At 36.8% G+C, this 18,871-nt stretch overlaps 1 protein-coding gene across 4 annotated transcripts in view; it reads left to right on the forward strand.

Moving 5' to 3' along the window:
• The window catches only part of Lrrtm4 (leucine rich repeat transmembrane neuronal 4), a 750,427-nt gene extending 733,207 nt beyond the window's left edge, over positions 1-17,220 (forward strand). For 2 of the 4 annotated variants that reach the window (XM_021190344.2, XM_029535180.1), the window contains exon 4: positions 16,046-16,393. In XM_021190344.2, the coding sequence (XP_021046003.1) occupies positions 16,046-16,267 (222 nt within the window). In that variant the 3' untranslated portion in view covers positions 16,268-16,393. Of the gene's footprint in view, positions 1-16,045 lie in introns of all 4 variants that reach the window. The other 2 variants (XM_021190342.1, XM_029535181.1) reach the window with 2 other exon arrangements.
• Positions 17,221-18,871: the final 1,651 nt, after the last annotated feature.

Here is an 18,871-nt window from a genome sequence, read left to right on the forward strand (position 1 = left end):
CCCCTCCCCTTCCTCCCTTCCCCCTTTCTCTGTTGATCATAACTCCATAGTTTTAAGCATATGTACTACCATAGACACATATGAGAAAGTAAGTCATGGATTTCTCCTGTATGATCTCCTCAAGGACAAGTATAGCCGAAACTTTCTGTGGACTCAACACCCATTTAAGCTGTCTCTCTATAAAGAACCTGTCATTTTACCAGCATGTACCTGATGACAAGTCACCTAAAGTAAGGAGTTGTGGGGCACTGTCCTTCCAAGAACAGCAGACAAAGTCTCCTACAAAGGGCTACCCTAGGTCACTGGGCTATCCTTGGGTCTTCCTATATCACTGAGTAACAGGTTCTTATAAATAATTAGGATTATCTGTGATTTTTGAAACACAAAAATATGTAAAGTTTAACAAAATAAAGCCAGCCTAGTCCTTTTCACATGCAGTAAAACAGCACAGTGTTCTGATGGAGAGAAACGCCTACCTTCTCTCTAACCACCTTTCAGGAATGTGTGTTTTCCTCATACTGGGCAACTTCACGGGGTCCTACTGTCTACCCCACTCTGCAAGGACACCAGTTGGGACTTATACAGAGCCTGTTCAAACATAGATAACTAAGCCCCAAAGCCAGAAATTGTATTCAGTGGGTCTGAGATGGGATCAGATAATTATTTCTCACTGGTTCACAGTGGACCCTGTTACTGTTCATAGGAAGTGCCATTTCTGCAGGCACTGATGCTGTCTTTCCTTTTAGATTTAATGCAGTTCTGATTTAGACAGTGTAGACACACAGCACTGTCCTCACATATAAATACCATTGCCATTCGGGTAGATGTTTACCCTCAAACAACTGATGCATAAGGATATGCTCCACAAACTCGAATACAAATAGAAGTGATTTATTTATATTCAATGAGGTTGGGGCAAGATCTGAGGTTACACATGTCAATCAAACTCCTTTGTAAGATGACTGAATGAGGAGATGAAGGTGCCAGAAGACTGGTGTAGCAGCTTAGCAAACTTTCAGGGTTAGTGAGTTTTGTTTGTGTGGTCTTTTAATTCTTTATACATATGTGCATGGGGCAGTGTGGGGATGTTTACTATGAGTAGATTTGTCCATGGCGACCAATAGAGAGGGATAAATTTCTTGACCTGGAGTTATAGGCAGTTGTGAGCAGCCACATTTTGGTGCTGGAAAACAAATATTTCCTCTTCAAAAACACTTGAATTTCATTGTTTACGTTATGTTCTAACAATTGCATGCTTTTGACAGAAAAAAAAATTGTGTTCACATAAGAACAAAAATAAATTAATAAATAAACATTAAAAAATAGATAACCAGAGTGTGCAAGGAAGCAAAAGTGGACTTTATTTCCGGGAGTAATTAGTCTCACTTCTCAGAGTATGTGTTTAGTCTTACATCTGATTGGTAGTAAGAAACCTGCCTTAACACTAGTTACATCTTTCCTTGTGTTTGTCAGGGTAGATGTAGTCTTGGTAAGGAAGAGCTCCTTCAACAGCAGTGAGGACTTACTAAACCAAGCAGCATAGTAACCCTTCTGATCCTATGGACATATTAGTCACAATCATCCCATCCCTCTGGTCCAATATTGAAATGTGTAATTTATGTTCTCTGTGGTTATTGAAAGTACATGTTGAATATCAAGAGTCCATTAAAGAATAGGCATCAGGACTGGGGAGTGACAGTAGCTATTCAGAGCACTGGCTGCTCATGCAGAAGACCTGATTCAGTTTACGGCACCCACATGGCAACTCACAACCATTTGTAGCTCCAGTTACTGGGAATTTCATGCCATCTTCTTTCCTTCATGGGTATTATATGCATTTAGGGCACAGATATACAAAGTAAACACTTAGCTATATAAAAAATAAGTCGTAAAACGTAAATGTCACTGCACAGTTCAATTACTGTCATTATTCAAACTCCTTTTCACTCAGTCTGATTGAGTAAGGGACACATCAAGCAAAAGCTTTTCCTGTCTCACATTTGTGTAATGTCAGTAGTTTTGCTCCCTTCCATATTCTACAACACACAAAGAGAGTATGTAATTACTCTCCTTGAAGTTAGACCCTAAAATAGTGTAGAGAAGACGAATCATGATTTTAGCAAAGGCTTTGAAATGACAAGGAGATCTTTGTTCTTAAACTGCAGTGGGATATCTGCAGAGAATCTGTCACAGTCATCACAGAGAATATATTTTCTTAATATAAGTATGGAACCAGAACTTGGTGCAGAAACTGTATATCACCAGCAACCAAGGAGGTCAAAGAAGGAGGATCCAAGCTTAATGCTAATTGGAGCTACAGAGTGTGTGTGTGTGTGTGTGTGTGTATGTGTGTGTGTGTGTGTGTGTGTATGTGTGTGTAGATAGATAGATAGATAGATTGATTGATAGATGATATAGAAATAGACATAGATATGATGCGATGGAGAGTTAGCTAATACATTTGTCTAACACATGTATAGCCTTGGATTTAATCCATAGCACTAAAGAAATATTTATTTAAAAGAAGAAAAAATGTTGAAAACTAAAACTATACTTTGGCCGTAAGTAGATAATACAGAAATTCTTTTTTACTTAATATAAGTATGGAACCAGAACTTGGTGCAGAAACTGTATGAAAAGTATGTATTAAAAGTATGAACTTGCCGGGCATGGTGGCGCACGCCTTTAATCCCAGCACTCNGGAGGCAGAGGCAGGNGGATTTCTGAGTTCGAGGCCAGCCTGGTCTACAAAGTGAGTTCCAGAGAAACCCTGTCTCGAAAAACCAAAAAAAAAATAAAATAAAATAAAAAAAAAATAAAAAAAAAATAAAAAGTATGAACTCATAGTCATAAGTGCTTCCAACTATGTTTTCTATAGTAAATGGCACATCACTCTCAGCCACAGCAGTTGCAAATATTTCCTCAGAAAAAAAGAATAATTTTTATACCTTTATAAATAGTATTTAAATCCTCCAAAATGAATTATCAAGTCTGTGTTTGTCTTTTACATGTTACAGATTCTGAAGTCCCATAACAGAAGTTCAATATTCATTCTAAAACAAAACCTACTCTCTCTGTTCACTTGCAGATCGGTTTTGCATGGTGTCAGACAAGCTAGGCTTTTAATATTATGTTTTGAAATGCACGTTCTTTGTGGGGAATTGAAGCAGTTATCATCCTCAGGGGTTCAGCATGTACGACAACCACATTTCTGTTCCCTGCTGTCTCCTTCTTTAACAAGAGATGGTGACAATTCCTACAGCCTGTATTTTATGTATTCAAATGGAAAACCCTTACATAAACTATATCACTTATTCTTCAAAAAGACTTTCTATTACTCTATAACATGCCTATGAAATAACCCTGGTTCTCAAATACTTCTTAAGTGTAATTTTCAAGAATCAATTGACTCTACACCATGAATTCTTTATGAAATTGGCTTGTATTGTCATGTCAACTTACAGGCGCTTGAAAAAAACTAGTTTCAGTGATTTTCACGCCAAATATTTAATGAAATCTTAGAAATAGGCTTAATCAATATTTCATGCAAGCTCTGTGTTCTTGGTGAACTGAGCAATGCGCTGACTAAAACCTAAACAAAGTTTCAATGATATTTAGGTCTAGGGGACAAGCCAAACTTTTGCCCAAATTGAAAAAATAGGGAGGAGATAAAGAGGCATGAAAGGGTGACATTAAAAGACAAAAATCAAAATGTTGCAGGAACACTGAGAGTCAGGGTGAGCCTGCAGTGGTCTTTCAGGGTTCAGAGTTGGAGTCAGAACTTCTGATGCTATTAAACATTCAGATAGAAATCAGCCTTGAGTTTGAAGCTGAAGAAAGCTATAGACATATCACAATTTTAATATGAGGAATTAGGTAAAGAAATCTTGATATATCAAGGATATAGTATATTTTCAGACAAGAACTTTATCTATGCCCTATGATATTTTCCCAGTATAAAGTGAGGCCTTTATACTTATCCTTCAACACAAATCTAGAGAGAACAATCCAATTTATCACAGTGGATCTTTCCTTAATGCTTCAAGCTAACCAGAATGTGGGTAATTATTGCTGTGAACAGGATTACAATGGTTGGAAGATCAGACAAAAGAGGTTAATCTCCAAGAACCATCAAAAATAATGCTAGTTTCTACCAGTATTTTTAAATATACTAATAGATCTTTCTGGAAAAAATTATGCTCAGAATGAATTATTGATCATAGCCTGCATATTCTAGGTACACTCATCTACATTTTTCTAAGCCCTCTCTTCATTTCAACTATATACATGTATCTACTACATCATTTAAAGTTTTGTTGCAGTTATCTCATGTATAGAAAAACTTTATTTTTGAACATATCTGAAGAATTTTCACATTATTGCTATATTTTCAGAGCAGTACTTTAAAAAAGTTATGGTTACTGAAGAAAACTATTATAATCTTTACTTGAGATCAAATGTGTTTTCATCCCAATAAATGATTGATGAATAGATGATAGATAGGTATAGATACACCTACACATGCATGCATAGATACATTTATACATGTATACATATATAATTAGCAGAGAAAGATGTATACATGGTAAACAAAGAAGTAGTAATATAGACAGAAAGATTGATATATAGAAGAAAGACTATAGAAACATAGATGATAGATACATGATTGAAAGATAGATAGATAGATAGATAGATCGATAGATCGATAGATGATAGATAGATAGATGGATAACAGATATATACATGGATTGTTAGATAGATGACAGGTAGATAGATAGATAGATAGATAGATAGATAGATAGATAGATAGATAGATAGATAGATAGAGTGGTAATCTGATGGATAGATAGGTATCAAGGCTCATATTTGTAGGAAATTCAATACAGGCTCCCTGTCATCTTGAAAACCGATTGTTTGGGTCGCGATTAGAAGTTGCATAAAGTTAAAATCTAACCAAGAATATAGTGAGCCCTTTTTCTACCCACATCTAATGCTAGGGTTTGTTCCATGTGTTCAGGTCTTCTTTGAGTGTCTAAGTTCATGAAAAATAAGAAGTTATGTATTATTTCTGAGGAAATATATACAAATGATTTTTAAAAACATATGTTACAAATTTTACCAACTTACAATCTTACCAGTTTTCATAGTAAAACAACGAACCACAATTCAGTGGAAGGGTGTAATATTAATTGCTTTCTGAGTTTAGAAGTGATAAGCTTTCCCATGGTATCTAAAGAGACTTCTTGTTAAAAGGCTGTGTCACCTTATGTGAAAATCTAATTTGGAATAAGAGCTTCTGATTCAGTCTGTTCAGAGCTATGAGAAAGTGGGAATTTACAATAAGTACACTGATGGGGTTTAGTCTCCACAAGTCAGGATGCAGAAGACACATGCAGAGTTGGAACATGACAGTAGATGACATGAATGCCCCATAACAATATGTAGATTATCTGGGTTATTAAGGAGAAGCTACACATATTTGTTTAGGGTGAAATATGATGTGATAGTTGATATTATCAAATTATCACATGGCATAAAAACCAGGAACAAAGGTCCCTGGCCATGCCCATGAACATCATCTTGCTTATATTCTTTAGGGTTGGATGGTCTGCCCTCTCTGGGTGGCTCCATTCCTTAGCTGAGATTTTTGACTCTATAAAGAAAAAATAAGAATTGAGCAGCATCATGCATTCACCATTCCCTGCTTCCTGGCTGTTACTGTGATACTAGAAGCTGCTTCAAATTGCTACCATCTTTACTTCCCTTCCACAATAGACTGTGAGCCAGAATAAATTTTTTCCCTCTTAAACTGCTGTGTTCAGGATAGTTTTTCAGAGTAGTAGAAGTGAAAATAGAATGGTAGTTAAATGATGTTAGAGTTATCAATTCAGTGCGGTATATTTGGTAAGGATAGTAGAATATGGCAAAGAAGGAAAAAGAACTAGAAATAGTGTAGACTGTGTATAGATATTTACAAGAGGTTAAATTTGGGGTGCTGGTCAAGATAAACAGTATGATGAACTGCATGATTATTGGGTTGATTTATCCTGTTTCTTCTGAGAATATAAGAATATCTTGCTGTTTAATATAGTTTCATTCAAGAAAATAAAGTCCAGAGGATTCTGCCATGCTGGTGCTCTGTAGTCTGTAGAAATATGAGAACATGAGAATGACGAGTTTTATTGGAGTAGTGTGGTGAGAAGTAAGGAAAAATGCCTGTGATCTTGACAATGAGAGTTGGAGTTTTGGCTGGTATAGAGGATGGGAGAAGGGAAAGAAGGACTCATCCAACTGTTTTCTGCAGACACAAGCTCTCTCTCTCTCTCTCTCTCTCTCTCTCTCTCTCTCTCTCTCTCTCTCTCTCTCACACACACACACACACACACACACACACACATTCTTTATTCCTAGAGGTTAGCCACCAGAGAGGGTTAATTTCATAGACTACATGTTGACTTATGCTATGTGTTGACTCAGTATTCCTGAGCCATCCTCTCATAATCTTCTATATGTTTTTACATCTACTCATTGCTTACTCAATAACACCTTGGTTGATCCATTCTTTGCCTTTCCTTTAAATGTATTGCTTGACAGAAATAATTAGGGAGTTTGAGCATTTTTCAGCAGCAAGCATCTTTATTAGCCTTTAAGTATATAGAGGTATCATTTTTTTCCCCCATCGTGCCAAACAGAGTGGGCCATGACTGCCATCTCAGTAAATTAAATGACTTTTAAAAATAAAAGGAATAGATTACAAAAATGTGTACCTAAAGAAGTTCTCTAGCTGACTGAAAATTTATGGACAACTCACCACCAATGTAAAGTAAATTCGCCTACAAGTAGCTATTTAGAAAACATGTATATAATGATAGTTGTTAAATTTACCCAACTGAATTAGTCCTAACTTCAGTCCAAATGTGTGCATCACCAAGTTGTGCAAGTTATGATATGTGGAAGGATGGCAGTACAGCAATACCATCAATGATAAGAAGTGAATAGGGCCAAGTTAATATTCTCAAGTCGGCAAGACACATAAAGAGCCTAACTAAGAATACTTAACATTTCAACAAATGTGATGCAGAAAATAATCAAGGTTTTTAAAAACAGAATAACTCATATATGTAAACCTGAATGGAATGCCATTTTAGATAAGGTAGTTAGAGAGAACCTCTTTGGAAACATGACATTTTAATAGAGGATCAAAAGATTATCACAAGCCCATTGGGGATAGGAAGAAAGAAAATGAAAATGTACAAGAAAAAGACAGCATGCTCTATTAAAAAAATAAAAAGAACAGAACAGTGAATCAGTGAATACCAAGACGTGGCCTTAGGAGAGGGCTGAGTTTTGATTGAGAAATAGGAAAAGGGCATGTTTTTAACTTCTGCACAAGAAGAAGCCATGGTGGGACAAATGTTTATGATTCAATAACCTTAGGACCCAATGACCTCTTTCACATAATCACCAGAGCTCTCTCCTCTGTGTTCAGAGCTATCATAGCCCGGGAGCTGGCTCACTGCATTAAGAGCATCCCTTAAGCTGTCCACTCCAAGGTCAGTTGGCTTTGTTACTGCTGAAGTACGTTTGATCCAGGATGACCTCAGGGGTGACTTTCAAGCTCTCACCTGAAGCTTTCCATGTGAATTCCAAGTACCAAGGTTGTGTGAGTCCAGCTTTTTGTGTAGAAGCCACTGAGAGCTTTATTCTGTGCAAGACCTGGGTCTTCACTTGGAAATCCACAGGGCTAACATGCTGGGAACTCTTTTCTCTCTGCTCTCTTGACTCTGAGTATTCAGTCTCAATGACAGGCAGGAAGGACCAGGCTCATCTCACTCATGCAGCTATTAATAATCTTGAATAAGCCAGCCTCATTTTCTTCTTCCTTAGAGATCCAGAACTAGATGCCTAGATTAGAAAAAAAGGGGAGCCCAAACGCTCTTTTTTTTTTTACTTTTAAAAATGATTATAATGTAACCCATGAACTTTAAATGAAACTCAAAATCCCACGTCCTTAAGTATTCTAGCATTCCTTTGCTCTAATAAAAGACTAAACAGAAGCAACTTAGAAGAAGAAAACATTCATTAATATTATTCTCTCAGGTTATAGTCACAGAAGAAAATCAGGAGAGGAACCCAAGTAGGAACACAAAGTAGAAACCAGGGAATATTGCTTGGTGGCTCACTTACTACACTTGGACTCATGCTCAATCAGCTTTCTTAACCAGTCAGGGCCACTATCCCAAGATACAGTGTTATTCAGAGTGAGCTTGCCATTTCTACATCAATTAATTACCAATACAATTCCAAAGACATGTTCATAGGTCCCGCCTGATCTAATGGATATTCCTCCCTTTAGATTTTCTTCTCAAAGAATTCTAGGCTTTGTTTACTTGAGAGTTAAAGCTAACTATTCAACTAAGTAATGTTACATTAAACACAGTTCCTTGCTTGTTCATTCATATTTTGCCTATGCCCATTTTCACAGTCAAAAGTTATGTCCGTAGTTAACAATAGATTATGTGTGAGTTGAAGGACTAAACTATCACTGACTTGTGAGTTTGCCAATCCCTGTGATGAGTATTTGTCATGTGACTAAATGAATGAACACATAAATAAGTGAGTTATGTTAGCAAATTCACTTTTATATAATTACATCTTAATAGTATATACTTGATGGCAGAGATCCAGCCATTACCTTAGGCCTGTACATATTTCATTTAAAATATAAAACCAACATTATTTATGTACCATTCTTCTTTGCTGCTCTAAAATACAGTCAATCAGAATAAAGCGTAATTGCATTTTCTAAATGAGCATATTCTATTTTCATAATTAAACTTGCATCTCAACATTTCTCCTATTAGAAACAGCCAGACATCTAGAAATTTCTTTTAATGGTTCTAGAATCAAAGCAGTCATTTCATTCTGTCAGTATGTCTGAATCCTTCTGGGGTTTTTTCTTGCATCTGTTAGTTGGTTCTGAAGTCTACCCTGGGGTACAAAATTCTGTTTTACTAAACTACCTCCCTTATGTAAGAATTTCATTTCAATTTTACATTTGTAAAAGACTTTCTCTCTTTAACTGAATACCCACTACACAGTTAGAGAGAAGACACTGGAGATTCACCAGCTCTATCTCTTAAGAGCAAATGCTACCTTCTAGTTAGTCAAGAAAATGAGTTTAAGGTAGTATAAATTATTTACCACAAATCCCAAATAGAATGTCACCTAAGTTCACTAGACATTAGAACAAGACACCGTTAACCTGGAGAAACACAAGAGGAAGTTCACTGAGAAATGTGTTAACTGCACTTCTGCAGTCACTCCTGCTTCTAACCCATCTTGCTTTGACTCTCTGTGGCTATCTCTGTCCCTGTCTGTCTGTCTGTCTGTCTGTCTGTCTGTCTCTCTCTCTCTCTCTCTCTGTGTTTGTGTATGTGTGTTTGTGTGTGTGTGTTTGTGTGTGTGTGTGTGTGTGTGTGTGTGTCCTTCAAGCAGCACATTCTGGTAAGGAAACATTAAAATCACAAGTGGTCATTGTGTTCCAACATCACACAACTGACTTGAAAGCGAAACTTTGGACAAAAGTGAGTACATAGATCATATGTTTTCTCACCCTTGAATAAGAAAAGGCAGGTGTAAAAGACAATCCTATACAGTGTTCATTGGCACTTGCAAATATGTGTGGAGGTCAGATGACAACTTACGTGAGTTGATTCTCACCTTCGACACATGTGAATCTCAGTGATATATGTCGGCCTGTCAGGCTTGATATCAAAAGTCTTTACTCAAGAAACCATCTTGCTGACATTTAAGAAGGGTGGATCTTACATGATGGCATTCTTTTAGCCCACCAATAAAATGGAAGCAGGATAGGTGCCACTTTCACCATCACTTCTTTTATTTTATCTGGGGCCTGTTTGAACCAAACATTACAAAATGTAATTGATAATCTGACAAACTGAGTAGTTGGCTATGTCGCATTCCTTATTCAACTTTGCAAACAAAATCTGTTCCAAGCATTGTTTGAGATTGAAAGTTTCTATAAACTCTCCTTTCATGTTTCTGGTTTCACCTATTCTTAATAAGTCATGTCACTGCTTGAATGTTTTCAATCTCTCAATTCCTGAGTTCTTGAAATTCTTTTCAAGGTACTTCTTAACATTGTGTGTGTGTGTGTGTGTGTGTGTGTGTGTGAACATATATAAGAGCATGCAAACATTTGTGGATTTGAATGTCTGCACCTAGATCAAATGTGAAGGTTGCATGAAAAGCTCAGGTGTCAGTCTTCAGTGTCCACCTTGTTTGAGGCAGGATTCCATATTGTTTGACTCTTGACCTTGAGCTGTGTGGATTTTTCCCATATCTGCATTCCATATACTGAAGGCACAACTAAGTTTTCCTTCTACCCAACTAACTTAAATGGGTTCAGGTTCTGTTAGCTTTTAATTAACATTCCTGAAATATACTACCAACTCACTAACTTGTTTATATGCACACTTTTGATTCTCAGCACATACTAACCTAGTGACAAGATTAAAGTCAACGTTATACATTCACTTAGCAATTGCCATTCATTTTAAATCAATTTCTCTCCCAATAAATGCAATGTCCATCTTCATTAAGCAATTCAACTGTATTGAATTCTTCCTTGGACTTATGTGATGATACTTTTTAAATGGTCTGAATACCCCGACACAACCCTTTAATTCTGGAAATTAGAATCCAAATGTCATTCAGGAAATTGAAAATCAACTTTTTATGACTTCAGTGGAAAGAATTCATATTGAAATCTGAACAATGGCCATGAAAAGTTAATAAATAAGACTAATGATAGACTACAGTAATTTAAGAACAATCAGACACTTCAACTACTTATAACTAATGTTTAAAGCTTTGAGAAAAGGAAGAAACAGTATTGAATTTCCATGTTGAAATTCTAAAGTCTCTGATCAAATTTATCCAGGATCCATTTCACATCGCATTCACTCTTACTGCATAGACACATTCATTTCTCGTTTTAAATACAATTATTACTGATGTAAAGTTACAGAATAAGAGTCAATATGCAGGTTTTGAAGCTCTGTAATTTACCCTTTCCTCCCAAAATATAAAGCATTCCCTTTCCCAAACTTCTGCCATTGAAATACTAATACAGCGAACCCTCATTATTCAAAGAATGATTTCATTCTTTTTCAAAAATATCTTCGTGCTGCTTTGGAAGGGAAAAAAATATATTATGGGCAAAGAATAAATTATGGGTTTTTTTTTTTTTTTGGAAAGCCAGAAGGTACAGTGGTGTTTGATAGCCTCCTAATGTACAGGATAGGACGGGGAGCCTTGGTTAGAAACTATGCTGTGCCCACCTGTGTCCTACATCTCTCTGAATGGAAACTGGAAGACCAAAAGGGCAGGATATGCTTCTAAAACATGTAAGGGCAATCCTGAGATTATATGAGCTGGAATAGGTGTTCTCAGTAGATTTCTTAAAGATCAGAACGGACTTTTGGTGTTACCTGAGGACAATGAGACACCAGGACTGCTCCATTTTTAGAGGATTAGCCAAATGTCAGAAGAATCAAAGTGACTTATCATAGGAATGCTTCTCCCCACTCTAATTCACCTCACATGTACTTATAAAATCATTCTCTAAAGAAGTTTACATGTGCCTAATGTTCGATTGTACAGATACTCAGGAGAAGTCAGATTTGCTGAAGATCATGATGTATTTATCAGATTCTTGTTATTCTGCCCACCATGCAATTGTCTTTAAATAAAGTAAAGCTTTCAGTGCAGCCAATGAGTAGCCAGGCATGCTAATGAGAGCATCTTTAAATAGTGTGTTCTGCTGAGCTTCAAAGTAGAGCCCAGGAGAGAACGGATGGAGCATGGGGACCCTTTTGTAAAATACTAAAAACACATTTACAAAAATACCAAAACTACATTAAAGGGAACTTGAGGACACTTTGTTTTGACTACTGGAAACAACAATCCACACAGGGACCCAGGTGGTTAATGTGCTGTACATTATTACTATAAAACACAAGACCTCCTTCTCTTTGCTGCTCCAAAACTGCAAATTCAATTGATTACATGGTACCCCGCAGAATAGACTCCAAGAGTAAATGAGCAAATGCTGCAGTTAGCCTTTCAAAGATGGCCAATTCATTCAGCTTTTGAGTATTTATTTATTTTGCCATTGGTCAGTCTAGAAGAAAAGAATGTTAAAATATTTTTTATCTCAGAAGAATTTCTTTCAGATACAATGGAGAAAATGTCATGGAACCCCTGCTTACCATAAAAAAGCACAGTCTAACCTCTGTAGCAAACCAAGTTTCCTGAGTTCTGAAGTGATACGATATAAACATCTAGAGGTCTGTGGTTAATAAGGTTTTCTTGATATTTGAGTTGAGTATTTATTTATTTTGCCATTGGTCAGTCTAGAAGAAAAGAATGTTAAAATATTTTTTATCTCAGAAGAATTTCTTTCAGATACAATGGAGAAAATGTCATGGAACCCCTGCTTACCATAAAAAAGCACAGTCTAACCTCTGTAGCAAACCAAGTTTCCTGAGTTCTGAAGTGATACGATATAAACATCTAGAGGTCTGTGGTTAATAAGGTTTTCTTGATATTTGAGTCAACCTGAAGTTGAATATCATGATGTTTGATATGAAATTGTTCTCTTAGATTTTATTTTAAACATAAAGAACTTTAAATAAATAAGAAAAAATGAACAATGTTGACAGATGAGCTGCTGATGTTCATCTTCAGATGAACCTATTTGTACAGAGCTCATGACTCTCTAACTTCCTCTCACACAAGACTTAGGCATGCTTTTTAAGTCCGGTGTCTTCCCCTTATGACTAGGGGAACGATCTCAATAATAGAAGGCATCAACAGAGCCACAGCCAGTGCTTCATATGACCTTTGATTTATCACACAGATCTGGCTAATTCGGCAAAAGAAAACAGAATCATTCCTTTAAGTGAAAGTATGGGGAAAGGTTGGCAAGATGGCTCAGCAGAAGGAGCACTTGCTGACTAGCTTCAGGACCTGAGATTGATCCACAGGAAATCCTATGGAAGAAGACAAGTGTTAAATTCCATAAGTTGTACTCTGACCTCCATATCTCTGTCGTGGAGAGAGATTCATTATAAGTCCTGTTCTTCTAGAGAACCCTGACTATGCTTTATGCACCGTGTCATAAGATAAGAGGGCAAAATCTCTCCAATCATCACCCACTAGCAGCTGAGCACTTGGAGTTTTGTCATCTCACCAAGGAATCAACACCATCAGATTGATGTAGCAGGTTCAGAAAGATGTGCAAGCACAAGATTTAAAAAAAAAGTGCACTTGCAGTTTCCTTTTCTTAACTTTGTGAAATGTGTTTCTTTACCAGACATATAGAGTCTAATGAAAAACAATAAAGAAAATTAAGGTGCCTATAGTATTTGCAGATTTTCCTATTAACGTAATTGCTTTGGACACTGACCCAGATTTGCTGTAGTGACAATCAATAGAGACTTAGTATACTGGCTGGTTTTTGTGTCAACTTGACACAAGCTGGAGTTATCACAGAGAACGGAGTTTCAGTTGAGGAACTGCCTTCATGAGTTTCATCTGTAAGGCATTTTCTCAATTAGTGATCAAGGGGAGAGGTCCCATTGTGGGTGGTGCCATCCCTGGGCTGGTTGTGTTCTATAAGAAATCAAGCTGAGCAAGCCAGGGGAAGCAAGTCAATAAGAAACAACCCTCCATGACCTCTGCATCAGCTCCTGCTTCCTGATCTACTTGAGTTCCAGTACTGATTTCCTTTGGTGATGAACAGCAATGTGGGAAGTGTGAGCTGAATAAACCCCTCCCTCCCCATTTTACTTCTTGGTCATGATNTTTGTGCAGGAATAGAAACCTTGACAAAGAATTTCATAAATTCATTGTTTTTAATAGCTGAGTAGTACTCCATTGCCTCTTGTGAGGCTATGCCAGTGCCTGGCAAACACAGAAGAGGATGCTCACAGTCAGCTATTGGATGGAACACNGGACCCCCAATGGAGGAGCTAGAGAAAGTACCCAAGGAGCTGTAGGGGGCTGCAGCCCTGTAGGTGGAACAACAATAAGAACTAACCAGTACCCCCTGAGCTCGCTCATGTCTCTAGCTGCATATGTAGCAGAAGATGGACTAATAGGCCATCATTGGGAAGAGAGGAAGACCCCTTGGTCTTGTAAACTTTATATGACCCAGCACATGGGAAGGCCAGGCCCAAGTAGTGGGAGTGGGTGGGTAGGGGAGCAGGGGCGGGGGGGGGAATAGGGAACTTTCGGGATAGCATTTGAAATGTAAATAAAGAAAACTAAAAAAAGAATATAAGAACTCATAAAAAAATAAAGAAAGAAACCTTGACTAAGACACTTAGCTTGTCAGCTTGGAAATAAAGAATACCATTTATATTCTAAGCAGAGAGGTGTACCTGTTCAAAAATTTGTAATATTTTGAAGGAACATATTGCTAGGAATTATCTGTGTTATTTTTATTTTACATAAAAGATACATGACCCAAAATGGAGGTTAGGATTGTATGAGGTGAGAAGTACAAGTGAAAGTTAAAGGATGCATATAATCTATACACTTTGTATTAGAGACAGGCTCCAGACGAGAGAATCAATTTGTGGTACTGTAACTTGGTCAAAAACTTAAGGTAAGGGAGAGCATATGACATACAGGGGTACTGAATAAAGCTCTTGAGCTAAACTGATAAACATTCACGCTACCTTGGTAAAAAGTTATGTTTGCATCCACAGAAAATGCTACTCTTAGCCTTAATCAGATAATCCTCTCCTTGTAGTGAATAGAGATAAATGCAGAGAGGCTTGGCTGTACAAGGTACTGGGATTAATGGATGGATGAGTAAACAGCCCTCAATAAGGCAATTCTATGATACTTTCAAAGGCCAGGGACCCTGCACAAGAAGGGTTAATAATATTGTAAGAGCCATAAGATAAGGAGAAACGCTGTGAAATGCCATCTCCTAGTCAAGACACAGACCTTGAAACCATGAACTCAGAGCAGCCAGGGGTACCTACCCTGAGTCTGTAGAAAAATGGGCCCATCAATAGGTAGAAATGGAGGGAGCCCCACACCTTACTTCTGAGCTGCTACATGCTACTGATTTGTGTAGACATATTTTCTTCAGTTGGGTACCCACTAATGGCCCTATTAAGCTATCATGGATAGAGCCAATCCAGTGCTGACATAGATAGCTCTGGTTAAACTAAACAGGTCACCAAACAAAAATAAGTAAGAGTCATGAGTCTGAGAAAGGATCTGGTCCAGAGTAGGGATGTGGGAAGTAGATAAGCGAGTGTGAGTAGAAGTAAACAGAGTGCATTGTACATACGCATGTGTGAGATTCGTCAGTGAAAAGAGTAGTTAATTAAAAATAAAGAAAAAGGCTGGCATATACAAATAAACTACATATAAAAACATAGAGCTATAGATATATACATAGAACATGTACATTATATACATGTACTTATAAACACGTACTCAAATACATAACATATAGACATATTAGGCATTTACAAAGAACTTGCATATATCAGCATACACATTTCATCATTACATACATATTCTTTTGCATATTATTTTTTACTTGGCTTATCATGCCATAGTGTAAGAGTTCTTCCCCGTTTCTGTAGCATATGTACTTAGGTAGCCTGTGGAATGTGATTAGTAGTGTAGTAGGGTAATTCTACATATGTATGATTATATGTTGTACATGTTCATAGACATTTACATTGTTCTAATCTTTTTTTTTTATTTTGATGTGTCAACTGAGAGTAAAATCAAAACATTGAAAATACACTGTATGTAAACTTATGGACAATGCACATATGAATTATGATAACCAAAATAGTAACAATAATTACTTTTGTTAGTTTGGTGTTGTCAAGTAATAGAGGAGCTGAATCAGCATGGAAAACAAAACTAGTCTCCTTTGAAAGCTTATTACTAAACAATTTCTTTTTCTGTTTCTCATGTGCAGATGCCCCACCATGTGAAGCCCTTGCCGTATTACAGCTATGACCAACCAGTGATTGGGTACTGCCAGGCCCATCAGCCTCTCCATATCAACAAGGCTTATGAAGCTGTGTCTATAGAGCAGGATGACAGTCCCAGTTTGGAGCTTGGGAGAGACCACAGCTTCATCGCCACCATAGCCAGGTCGGCTGCACCTGCCATTTATCTGGAGAGAATAACAAACTAACAGCGAAACTAACTTCTCGGTGAAGAGCTCACAGGAAAAGGGCAGCCTTCATCACATAGGAGATGAGGTGTCCAGCATCCTTCAGCCTCAAGAGCTCATTGCTCCTGTACAGAAGTTTAGGGAATAATGAGAAGCAAACCTCAAACTGCTTATGAAGTCGGGCAGCTGATAAACCTGCCACCAACCCGGGAGGACCCAGAACTTCCTTTGCTTTAAAACATAAAACAAACACATGTACTCCCGGATGTAAATAGTCAAGAGTGTTACGTTCTTATCAAAATAGATTTCACCCTAGCTATCTATAGGTTGGTTTGTATATTTGATTTTTCTACAATGCATGGTTCCTGGGCTGGAGAACCACAGCGGGAGGGTGGGAATTTGGGGGGAAACAACACAATATTTTTCTTGTAAGGTGTGCATAGCACTCACAGACTTTTTTTTCCCCTAAGTTTTCATGTTATTTTTCCTTTAAAATCTGGTTTTATCCTTTTATTAATTTTACTTTTCTTAATTTCCTGGTTGAGTGACTTTTTACTTCTAAATATGAGTACTTCCATGGAACCAAAAAAGATTTGGTTTCACATTGACCTAAAGTAAATAAAGTTGACTACAAAGTTCAATAAACTACTGGAATGAATTAAATACATTGAAGTGTATATTCACTCAGTACACATTATAGACAATATAAGGAGCTCTGGTTTATTCCCCCATCTATATCCATTATGGAAAGAAACCTGATAACCAGACTTGTGAACGCATGGATGGGGAAGAGCCTGAACAGCCTCAAAGGAGAGAGGGGCTCTGGGAACAATGGCCAGAGGTCCTGTGGATGACACTGTCACGGGATGACTTTCTAAACTCAAGATGATGTGTAATATCGCTTTTAAATTTAATTATCACTTAGCTTTTGTGTAATTTTTATCAATAAAAGAAAAATGTTGAAAAATAAAATATATTATTTTGTGGTTGGTATACCAAAGCCCTTCTTCATATTTGTGGAAAGTTTCTATCTGGTATCAGAGTAACAGTATAGGAATCTATCAAGGGTTTTGTTTGGTTGGCTAGTTGGTTTGTTGGCTTTTGGGCATTTTGTTGTTGTTTTATTTTTATTTTTTGTTATTTTTTGATTGGTTTTTATGCCCCACGGTCAGGTAGAGAAGCACTAATAAGTATAGAAAACATATATGAAATGAAACTGAGGTAGTAATATGCTTCAAAACTTATTTAGAGGTGTCCTTACTCTAAAAATATGTAACATCAGAAAAATGTGCCAATGGGAGAATTACATACTATGTAATCTTAAAGAAAAGACAGAGTTATGTGGTAATTAGTAACCACACAGAAAAACACATATCTGTCATTTTTAAAATCATCTTTCAAAGGAAATAATGACGGCTAGAGAGATGGCTCACCAGCTAAGAATGTTTGCCGCTTCTTCAGAGGACCAGGGTTTTATTCCCAGAACTGGTATCTGGCTGCTCACAATCTCCTGTGATTCTAGCTGACTACAGGGGAACCCAACACAGTCTCTGTAGGTCCCTGTACCCAGATACACTTACCCACTCATATACATATACACATACACCTACATAGACACGAAGGAACCTACCAGACAGGATTCATCTCTGAGGTCATCTGGGGTGCAATTGGAGTAGTTTTAGTCTCCAATATGAACAAGATGAAGTAATAATGTTTATGATATTTAGCAAGGCAACTCTTACATTTTAAGGTATGGTATTAGACAGTGACTTTAATAGACACACTTAAGAACTAACTAATTTTAAGCTCTGAAACTAACAGTAAATGAACTTTATAAATTAAAAATCAGTATATCAAAGTTAGAGATAATTATAAAACCAAGCCATTGAAAGCAAATTTGGGAACTGAACATGGATTTTCTTTTCAAAATCATTCCATTTGAGTATTCTTCTAAAATAGAACTGAAGTTATCCTCTGCTTAATAGAAATGGCATTGTCACGTTATAGGGAAATTCAGCCAAGACAGCTTTTATGTTCACATTGAAAAGTGCCATTATTGCCAAATTCTTTTAATTTTCTGTTAATATTTAACATTTAAGTGATATGTATTCTCTAAACCATGAATACAGAAAGAGTTAGTCATGGTTTTAAAAAGTTAAACATAATTCTTTTCTGTTGTGACTTTGGTTTTAGAATGTGACCAATAAATTTGAAGCACACCTTCCTGAATTAAAATATATATATTTTTTTATTTTTATTTTTTGTAGGGATGGGTATCTTTCCAAAGAAGAAGGATTTTTTTTCAACTATTGATACCTTCTTATCTATGTCTTACCATCTGGCACACCATTCATTACAATTGATTTTCATGTAAAGAACCTTGGTCAGTATTGGGTTTGATTTGTTTACTTCTATGTCTTAAAACAAAAAAGCATAACAAATATTTTTCCATTATTTAAAATTACTGTACTTGGCCAGACATTGCCTAAAGTCAAACATAAACAGTAAGGTGAACTGTTATGGAAACAGACAGCATTGTGAAAATATCAGAGAGTTCTAAGCATGGAAATTTCCAAAGAGCTTTGAATTTGCATATCATTTGCATGTGACAGAGTAAGTTTGCAT

This window comes from Mus pahari, chromosome 2 (assembly GCF_900095145.1).
Source record: "Mus pahari chromosome 2, PAHARI_EIJ_v1.1, whole genome shotgun sequence".
NCBI classification, from domain to species: domain Eukaryota; kingdom Metazoa; phylum Chordata; class Mammalia; order Rodentia; family Muridae; genus Mus; species Mus pahari.